The following is a 10,339-nucleotide window of genomic DNA, read 5'->3' as shown; positions in this document are numbered from 1 at the left end:
CAACAATACGTCTACTAGGATAGTAAACGATCGTTCGGGCGGACCTGAAGACCCCAGTTCTGCCCTTGCACCGGGACAAACTGGACCTTGTAAACTACTTATATAGACCAACCAGTGAAAATAAGAACACGCTACTAGCACGAGCAAAGCTAGCAGGTGTTTTGAATCCTCGTGGTCCCAACAGCGGAAGGGTACCAGGCACGGGTAAGCCTTTTACGAGATCACCGAGTGGTCAACACTCGGCTAGAAGAAATAAAAGGGAGGCAATTAAAGCACTCCCAGTCGTGCAAATAGGCAACAATAAGCCGTCACGTAAAACCTCCCGATAATAATCGGCCAATTACACAAAGTCTCTTGGCCTTGCCGGATGAACCCTCGCTACAGCGCTTCGAGCTCACCGACGGGCATAACACACTCAAACAAGCTTGACCTGACGCTTACCTTGAGCCGGACGTCGCTCTGTGTGCTTGAGTGGAAATTCTGTTCTGTATTTAAGCTTACCCTTTCGGGTCTATTCCTAATAAGAAGTCCTAATCAAGTATACAAATATCAAGTGAACAATGATCCGTTATGGATCCTCTTGCATGCCAAGCGTCGTCTGCACCGTCGCATGAGCATCTTTAACGGTCCGCGCCCTGTCCCAGACGGTGAACGTGCCTTCCAAGGGTCGCTGAGTCTTCCGCGAACTCATCCCAACCGCCACTGAGGGTTCGTACCGTAGATGGTCCGCTGAATGCGAATCCGGCCAGTCCATTATTAATAATAAGGACAGCCTGGATTCAGTGACATGTGCCCGTATCCAGTACTCGTTGAACGTTCGGAGGTGACGCCGTCGAGTCCCTTGCATCTTGGAGTCTCCGTACATCACCTGACCGAGGGTTCGTCGCTTGAACAACTTGGGCGGTGTCACGTCTTTGTCGACGGGTGATAATCCGCAACTACGGAGAAATCACTACACCACAGCTTGCCATTGGAGCGGCTCGGATAGCACGGTCGGTGGGGTCGAAATAAATTCATCTTAGAATATGCAAAAATGACTCCACGACGTAGCTTCGGATCCTCTTGTAGCGGTCTAATTGCAAAAGTATTAGGAGGACGGTCCACAGGATCGCAACGAACACAGTCGTGAACACGGCAGTCAAGTGGGTCTTCAGCGATGCCATTTCGTGGCACCATTGAGCTGCAGGTGACGATTCTAAGTCCGCACTAAGTGAAATAGGTGGAGTAGTAGGCTCTGCTAGAGATGAAGTTTGTATCGGATTATTAGTGCGCTCTTGTACTTCATCCGGGGACGGCCGAGGTTGCTTGGCAAAGAAGTTTGTTATTGCTTGCTGTTTCTGTCTCTTGGGCGGCATCGTGCTTCAATACGGAAGTGTGGATTTAATCGTGGAAAGACTTAACTCTACTCGCTATGCCCCCCCCCCCTCTCTAATTTTGGCTGGCTCCGCCCCTGACCAGGTGTCAAAGCTTGCAAAGGTGGGTCGTTTGCTACGCAGTCAGGTGCTGGAGGCTCGGCCGGAAGCTAGTCCACGCGGCATAAAGCCATCGTAGTGCGCAGTTTCGGGGTTGCTCAAGAGTATTGTAGGCTTACGGTTTGATCAAGTTGTCCCGGACAACGGTTGGCTCACAGCATTGCTTATAGTGGTAGTCCACGCTTGGACCAAGAATTCAATGACTTCAGTGCATCTGAAAGACAAGGTTAACCCACGTAGCCCTAATGTTTTCCCGGTAGCTGGACCAGGCTCTAAAGAGATCTATCTTGATGGATCACATCAACCGTTAAAATTGGTCTTTGTCCGCTACAAATTCATCTGTGAGTCTGCGACTGTACCGTTTAGCTCTAAATCCTAATTTCCGCCTTTAAAACGTGGCTAGTTTAAAAGGCACTTGCACTTTAAATTTGTACTACCCGACTATTTCCGTGTAAGGTGGTCCACACAAGCGCGAATTAATCTTTTTTGGCTGGAGTAGGTTTGTAAAACACTTAAGCTTGTTCTAAAAAAAAATCTAAACATACTTCCATTTTTTGCGCGTTGGACTTCAAGCGACCACCGATTCACTAACACTAGACGAGAAGCGCACTGTAACTTCAAAGATCGATGCTGTTGGGCAGACCAGCAAGCTTGCCCTTGACCGATGCACTCACAGACACGCCCGAGAAGTCCAAGCCAGACACCACCTTTGGGTTAGCGACAATGTCATACAAGTTCGTCGCCGAGCCCGTAAGACCCGAAATGGTGACACCTGAAATGGTAACCTGGCTGGTAGGAGAGCCGGTGTAGCCGCCCTTGGCCTTGCTGTAGTCCGAGTGCATGACGACGGCGTTCTTGACGTTCGAGAGCTCGTTGTCGATGTATTTAACGTTCGAAACCAGACCCTTCAGTCCGATGATGGTCTTGATACGCACGCCGTTGTCACTGTTCTGAATCGTGTTTCCTTCGACTGTGAGACCATCGACGGTAGTTGACTGGTCAACACTGTTACCGCCCAGTGAACCGATCGAAATACCGTGGCCACCGCAGCACAGGTTGTAGCTGAAGACCGTGTTGGTACTGGACTGCATGGCGAGACAGTCGTCCTGGTTGTAAATCTTGTTGTGGGTGATCGTGATGTGGTCGTTCTTGGTCAGGTCGAAGCCGTCCGTGTTCTTGGCCAAGCCGTTGCCATCTCTCGAGTCAATGGTGAGACCCGTGAGTGTCGTGTCCTTACTGGTGACGATACTGAAGGTTCGGAATGGCATGTTCTTGATGGTAAAGCCAGACACAGTGGAGCTGACGACGTTCTGCAGCTTGAAGAAGACCGGACGGGTGATCGACTGACCCTGCTTCCAGTACCAAGCACCCTGGCCGTCGAGGATACCGGAGCCCTTGACGGTAAGGTCAGTTCCACTGACACGCACCAGAGGACCTTCCCACTTCTGCGTACCGAAAGTGGTGGTGCCGACGAACTCGATAGTGGCACCGGTCTTGGCAAGACTCAGGTCCAGCGTGACACCGGGTGGCACGCTGAGCGAGTTCACAGTAATACTGCTGCACTTGGAGATATCCGTGCCCTTCTTGTAAGTACCGGAAAGGGTGCAACCACTGCCCGACGGTGCCGACTGTTGTTGTTGCTGAGTCGGGTTCTGCTGCGTCGGATCCTGTTGCTGAGTAGGGTCTTGCTGCTGGGTCGGGTCGTCTTGCTGTACCGGAGCTTCCGTCGGTTGCTGAGTTTTCTTGCTCTTCTTTCCCTCCGCTGCTTGGCGGAGCATGGGGGAAGCCTCCGTCGTAGCAGCGAGGAGTGCAAACACAGCAAAGGCGGTAGAGAGGAGCTTCATGATTGAGTTATTCCTTTGGGAGCAGCTCTTGTGCGGGGTGTTGCACCGAAGAGGCAAATTGGGAAGTGAGGATCTAAGGATTTCAACCAGCAACAGTTGGAGCTTGTGCCCCCTCAGTCGCAACAGTAAACGAAGGCATGAGTCGGGGGACCGTTAGTTCGCCAAGGCAGGCTCAAACATCGGGCACGCCCTCTTTCAGTGCCCGTAGGCCAGATGGATCGCTCCGTACCCGGGCACAATGGCTCGCTCGAACGTCAATGGCCCAGGTCATGACTGACACACCACGAGCCAGCAAATCAAGACGAGCGAAGGTCCGCCGTAGACGGCGAGCAACCTGGACACTTACAGCACAAGAGATTTGAAATCCTGTCAAGTTGTCAACGTGCGACTGTAACAAGTGTTTCCTCTGCATGGAGCAGCTGGAACCGCCAAATAAAGGTCATGGAAGATAAGCACTCGCGCGAGGCGCATACACGCACATATACACTGTACTCTTTGATAGAGTCTCTTTCCTTAATAACAATGTTTGCTTGTATGGGTGCAGCTGTGAGAGCCTAACGAGCACTTTTGACCTACTTGAGTAGTACACTCGGAGTCGTCGTGTCTGGCCGCCACGCCCAGAGAAATTCTGTAGCACCACCGCGACGGGTTGACGCAGTTTCTTGCAAACAACGAGCTGGATGTTGGTGGAGCTCCCATCTCTGCACAAGTGTCAATATGGCGACACAGCAACGACACGACACGCTCGAACTTCGACTTCGTCGAGTCGAAACCGTTGACAGGGGGACCTGTTTTGGCTGTACATCGGACTTTCTTACAATACCAAATCTTCGGCTGCATTCGCTCTGAAGGCAATGCTCAAAATATCAAGCGGTAACCAGACTTCTTTAGACTGATGCAAGAAGTACAGGTACACTGTACTTGGTACAGTGGAAACGGTGGGACCCCAGGGTCAACCGAGTTTTGTTGGTGTGTTCCTTTGCTGTTTGCCATGTGGACACAATCGAACGAAATGGTGCGAGCGCTCAACAGCCTTCGACCAGCGGGTTATCAAGAACCAGGTGGCAGCGGGCGTCAACAGGACCTCTGTTAGCTTGTGCTCCGACTTTCGTGTCTCTTTGAAAACCGGTAGGGGTAGTCAGACTTAGATTTAGATACACGTGCACGTGGTAGATACAAAAAATGCCCAAAATAAGACCTAAATTTACCAGTTATTATGATTCGATGTACTTTTGGTGTGGGTCACATATTCTGGATTGTGCCCCGGGTATTAACGTTAGAGATTCACGCTATCATAATTCCCTTCAAAATATCTACGCACCGTAAGCCGGTAAGCTGCTCAGCTTCTGTGAACCTTGGTGACTATGCTCATTCGGGTGGCGCTGGTAAACACCGGTTTGGCGTTACCAACCTCGACGATGAATGATCGAGTCAACGTTTCCAAGCTCGCTTTCGGTGTACAACTGAAAGTAAATTTATCAAATTTCACATCAATTTATTGTTTTAGCTTCTCGTCTTCCCACTCTATTGGCCTCCTGTCGACCGGGAAGACTTCAACTGACTACAACAGAGGAAGACCAGATCCTCTAAACGACAACTCCACCAGGCACACCGTTCAGCTTGCCCTTGGCCGCCGCCTTCACCTGAATGCCCGAGAATTTCCAGCCGGACACCGCGTTCGGGTTCACCTCAATATCGTACAGGTTCGTGGCTGTGCCCGTCAGACCCGAGACGGTAACACCCGTAATCTGTGCCTTGCTCGTCGCAGCACCCGTGTAGCCGCCCTTGGACTTGCTGTAGTCCGAGTGCACCACAATGGCGTTCCTCACATTCGACAGATCGTTGTTAATGAACTTGACGTCTTTGACGAGACCCTGAAGCCCAATGATGGTCTTGATACGGAGGCCGTTGTCACTGTCGTGGATGTGGTTGCCCTGAACCGTAAGGCCCGCCACGGTGGTAGTCTTGTCAACGGTGTTGCCTCCTAGAGAGCCAACAGAGATACCGTGGCTGTTGTAGCAGTGGTTGTTCGTAAAGAACGTGTTGGTACTCGACTGCATGGCGAGACAGTCGTCCTGGTTGTAGATCGTGTTGCCCGTGATCGTAATGTGGTCGTTGCAGCTCAGATCGAAGCCGTCCGTGTTCGTGGCAATGCCGTTACCAGCCCTGGAGTCGAGTGTCAGGCCCGTGAGAGTCGTGTACATCGAGTCAACGATGCTGAACGTGCGGTACGGCGCATTCAAGATCGTAAAGCCCGAGATCGTCGAGTGAATGGCCTTATGCACCTGGAAGAACACCGGACGGGTAGTTTGCTGGCCCTGCTTCCAGTACCAGGCTCCCTGTCCATCAAGTTTACCGTTGCCCTTCACGGTGACGTCCGTTCCACTCAGTGTAACAAGAGGGCCGTTCCACTTGAGCGTTCCGAAAGTGGTCGTGCCAGTAAATTGAATGGTAGCGCCGTTCTTGGCTCGGCTGAGATCCAGCGTCACACCGGCAGGGACACTGAGAGAGCCAACAGTGATGGTGCTGCATTGCGAGATGTCGGTGCCCTTCTTGTACGTGCCGGTGAGGTTGCACGTGCTGGTGCCTTGCTGTTGCTGAACTGGGTTGTTGTTACCTTCTGCTTCTTCACGCAACATGGGTGAGCCATTGACGGTGGCAGCGATGAGTGCGAAGGCAGTGAGAGCAGCGTGCGTGAGCTTCATGGTTGTGTTTTGGCGGGTAGGGGGGAAAGTGCTGGATTGAAGGCAAATTGGGAAGTGAGGGGTTTGAGATAGGGGGTTGGGTGGTAAGGATTTCCTGGTGTGCGCTCTCAGGTTAACGTTGGGTCAGCCCCATCATTTTTTTTTTGCTCGAGCAATCGCTCAGCGATTCGCTGGTCTATCCATTAGGAACAATGGATCGTTATTATAGTATGAAGGACGACGGGTAGTCGATACACCCACCTTTGAAGTCCAACCACAAAGATTACAGAATTCTGCTAATGCTTATCAGTAAGATTGACAGCTCATTATGGACGAAGTCGTACAGTACCGGTAGCCACTTTCTGCATTGGAAGCCCGTTGATAATACTGTACATGTGGCTGATCAACAACACCAAGAAAATGCTGTACCGAATCGGTACTACTACACTAGTATTATCAAAAATACCGATACATGTACCAGTACTGCTCTTAAACATGAACTGTACCGGTACACGTACATGTAGTTCATAACGTGACGGATTGTATTAAAGCATATGGTTTTCAGGAAACGAGCATAATCGCGATCGACGGCTTGTCAAAAGTCTTATCGCTTGCGCGGGATAGGTTTCCGACTCGTAAAACATACCGATCTGTGCATGGCAAACCAACGGAAGGAATTGACAATGCTTGTTTAAGGAGCCACAGTGATTATAAAAATAGCTGATTTCTTAGCTGTCTTGCGCTCAATCATCGATAAACTGCACAGTACATGTAGCTATTTGTGGCGAACGTTGATCAAGTTGTTTATCAGTACTGTACCGATACTTCAACGATAGGTAGCGAATAATACGGAATAATACGCCGTCTACTATTATTATAGAGCGCGGTCTATAGGAATTACTGCGTTGAATTCGATGGCGTTGTATTTTTTGGTAAGCGCTGACAGCTAAGGTGGTTAAGACAGCCCCATTGGGGAGCACGGTTGTCGCGGGTTCAAACCCCATCAAACCCTTTAATTCTCCGCGCTAACTGTAAGTCTCTTCGCTCTGTTGTCATTTTACGTAGCTCCCTTTCTTTAATCTCTTGTCGTAGGTTAGCTCGATGAGCTCGATAGTCCCGAGCAGTGGCTTGCCAGCACCACCGATGATGCGACAGCGAGATGAAACTTCGGCGCGAATTCGCTCTCGGTCCCGCCACCAAGCATGATGCGCTTATAGGCCAACCCAACTGACGAAAGTGCTTTTCAGCACGTGATGGAATACGTTGTGGCGGCATGACAGCAAAACTGAAAATGATCCCAGTTAAATGGTAGCAATCAAGAAATGTTAGAATTTTAGGGTACTTTTCGATACGATTGGCTTAAAAAAGTTGAAATAAAGATGATAGAATGTCCACGGCAGCGCATGGCGTTATCTTTCTATAAAACGCTCTCAGACAGAGCGCTCAATTAGGAGGGCGTTTTATTCGCTAGGAGAGCATTCGCTATAATACGTTAACAGTGTAAATGTAGCATTACATTTGTCTTCGTATTCGACGTTCGTAGTCTAAAACATTAATATTTCGTCCTATTACTACATTGTCAGCATAAAGTAGTACTTATACAAATGAAGAGATCACCAAAGAGGTGGACCAACGCTATGAGTCATATCTGAAGCATACATCAAATTTGTTGAATTGACTCAATATCCCTGCTCAATATGTCTACTGTCGACTATTGGGTTACGGTTACGACTCATGGCCTTTAATGATAGGTGTAATTAAACGGCAAGGTTGTTTGGCATTCCGGCGAGCGTACCCTTGAGTGAAGCGCTCACATCAATATCCGTGAATGTCCAGTCCGACACGACCTTGGGGTTCGTCTTGATGTCATACAGGTTACTAGCTGAGCCGGTAAGGCCAGCAACCTTGACCCCAGTGATCTGCACTTGACTTGTGGGGGCACCAGTGTATCCACCCTTGGCCTTGCTGTAATCCGAGCGGATGACGATGGCGTTCTTGACGTTCGAGAGCTCATTGTCGACGTACTTGACGTCCGATACGAGACCCTTAAGACCGATGATAGTCTTGATACGAAGACCGTTGGTGCTATCTACGATTGTGTTTCCTTCGACTGTGAGACCCTGAACCGTAGTGGACTGGTCGACGCTGTTGCCACCGAGAGAGCCAACCGAGATACCGTGGCTACCGCAGCAATAGTTATAGCTGAAGACTGTGTTGGTACTGGACTGCATGGCGAGACAGTCGTCCTGGTTGTAAATTTTGTTGCGGGTGATCGTAATGTGGTCGTTCTTGGTCAACCCAAAGCCGTCGGTGTTCTTAGCGAGACCGTTACCGGTTCTAGAGTCAATGGTGAGGCCCGAGAGGGTTGTATCCTTGCTGGTGACGATACTGAAGGTACGGAAGGGCATGTTCTTGATGGTAAAATCAGATACCGTGGAGCTCAAAACGTTCTGGAGGCGGAAGAAAACGGGACGAGTAATTGCCTGACCCTGCTTCCAATACCACATTCCCTGACCGTCAAGAGTACCGGTGCCTTTGACTGTCAGGTCAGTCCCGCCGACCAGAACAAGCGGACCAACCCACTTTTGAGTACCAAAGACAGTAGTGCCAAGGAACTCAATGATGGCACCCTTCTTGGCCTTGCTCAGATCAAGAGTGACACCCGCCGGCACCGACAACGAGTTGACGGTAATGTGGCTGCACGACGAGATGTCGGTGCCCTTCTTGTACGTGCCCGTAAGGTTGCATCCCTTGCCCGACGTCGTCGGCTACTGCTGTTGCTGCACCGGATCCTGTTGGACCTGGTCCTGCTGTTCTTCCGGTGCCGCGGTCGGCTTTGGGGTTTTCGACTTCTTTCCCTCTGCAGCTTGGCGAAGCATGGGCGAGGCCTCAGATGTAGCAGCGAGGAGCGCGAAGACGGCGAGAGCAGTGGAGAGAAGCTTCATTGTTCTTGTTGGAGCTGAGTCCGTGCTTACCGACGCGAATTGAGAAGTGATCAGTCGGAATCAAATGGCGATACGAGTGTCCCTTACCTCCCGTGGGTAAACCTCGACTTGATGTAGTGACCATTACTTTGCCATACGCTTCAGCTTAGTGGTATACTGTACGACTTCAGCAGCTGAGCTGAGTCTAGCACTGCCATATGGCTTGCGCTCGTACACTAATACAGTACTGCACCCCGTATTCGCGCCCTTGGACCTTTGATAAACTTCCGGATGTGATGATCCTGAGTCCAATAGAACTATTGATTGTCCGCTAAAATCGGATTTATTTGCAGATCCTATATGATCCACCCCCGCGAAAACGGGGTGCAGTACTGTACTTCTTTAACTTCTTGGCCAGCGCGATCCGCTTCTATGGACGCAGAATTTTAATGCATTTTAATCGATAGACTTCAAGATGTACGGTGCAAGTTGGCGTGAGCACGCTTTTAATAATACTGTATGTACCCTGGTGTCGGGGGCACGTGAAATTCGCAGGCATTTGACTCCCATTAAGTCTGCGCGGCAATTCCAGCTGCTCGATTCGGTAGGAACACTTGTACAGTCGCAAGCTGACGGATCGGCTCGCTGATTTGCCGGTCTCCGTAAACGGAGTTGCTACTCTTGATACTGGGCTCAAAGTTTTGATACTAGGTATCCAAAGGAGCAAAATAAATTCGTTTTGGCACAGCTGCTCACATATCTTATCTTATGTACAGTAGATCATCAGGAAATAAACTCACGCTCCCCCCCTATAACTGTAAAAAAATGCTTAACTTTTTATGACAGGCTACGGGTACGTGCTGTTGCATTCGTGACACAAAATCGTGTCGTCAATCCGAAATGCTCGATGATGTGCCATTCGCTGGCTGCTGCTTCGATGCGCATCTCTGCACAGGCACGCAGCCCTCAGAGTGCGTATTGACAACACTGTGTTCTATCCAGCACATTTTACATGTTTGTAGACGTATGAAAGTAGACTTCGTCCTAAAAGGCGAGGTCTCACGTTAGCCTTTCTGTTCTTATTAATACTGTAGGTATAAAACCCAATCGACGGACCACAAGTTGGTTCAAAGGTTCGCCCGACTATGCACTGACCTCCGTTAATAAATGATTTAGGAAAGTCGATGCTCAGTCAGGCAAAATAACCAGTGCCAATGATTTATACTGTACCTGTAACAGGTTTTGGTGCGTTCGAACGACTCTGGGGGGGGGTACAATCTCACGAAATTGTCGCCAGCGGGGTATCAAGAATTAGCGTTAGTGGACACTGTTGGTGGCTTGGGGGCATCATGTGTTCCGAGTCGGTGAAGGCTGAGGTGTTTGGTCACTAAAACTCCGACCGCGAGTATTCTAAT

The 10,339-nt window shown here is 50.0% G+C and overlaps 3 protein-coding genes across 3 annotated transcripts; all 3 read right to left on the bottom strand.

Annotated features, from left to right (window-relative positions):
- Nucleotides 1–2,089: 2,089 nt before the first annotated feature.
- Nucleotides 2,090–3,316, bottom strand: PITG_19625 (polygalacturonase, putative; the record flags this gene model as incomplete). Its single annotated transcript, XM_002896146.1, has 2 exons — nt 2,090–3,181; nt 3,290–3,316. 2 exons carry the CDS (start codon nt 3,314–3,316, stop codon nt 2,090–2,092), a joined length of 1,119 nt encoding a protein of 372 aa, XP_002896192.1.
- Nucleotides 3,317–4,902: 1,586 nt separating this feature from the next.
- PITG_19624 (polygalacturonase, putative) lies at nt 4,903–6,021 on the bottom strand (the record flags this gene model as incomplete). Its single annotated transcript, XM_002896145.1, has 1 exon — nt 4,903–6,021. One exon carries the CDS (start codon nt 6,019–6,021, stop codon nt 4,903–4,905), a length of 1,119 nt encoding a protein of 372 aa, XP_002896191.1.
- A 1,736-nt stretch (nt 6,022–7,757) lies between these two features.
- PITG_19623 (polygalacturonase, putative) lies at nt 7,758–8,945 on the bottom strand (the record flags this gene model as incomplete). The annotated part of the gene is made up of 2 exons (XM_002896144.1): nt 7,758–8,750; nt 8,802–8,945. 2 exons carry the CDS (start codon nt 8,943–8,945, stop codon nt 7,758–7,760), a joined length of 1,137 nt encoding a protein of 378 aa, XP_002896190.1.
- Between the last annotated feature and the right edge of the window lie 1,394 nt (nt 8,946–10,339).

This window comes from Phytophthora infestans, genomic scaffold (genome assembly GCF_000142945.1).
Source record: "Phytophthora infestans T30-4 supercont1.102 genomic scaffold, whole genome shotgun sequence".
Taxonomy (NCBI): Eukaryota; Oomycota; class Peronosporomycetes; order Peronosporales; family Peronosporaceae; genus Phytophthora; species Phytophthora infestans.
The sequence above is the reverse complement of the archived record's forward strand: the minus strand, read 5'-3'. Positions and strand labels throughout refer to the sequence as shown.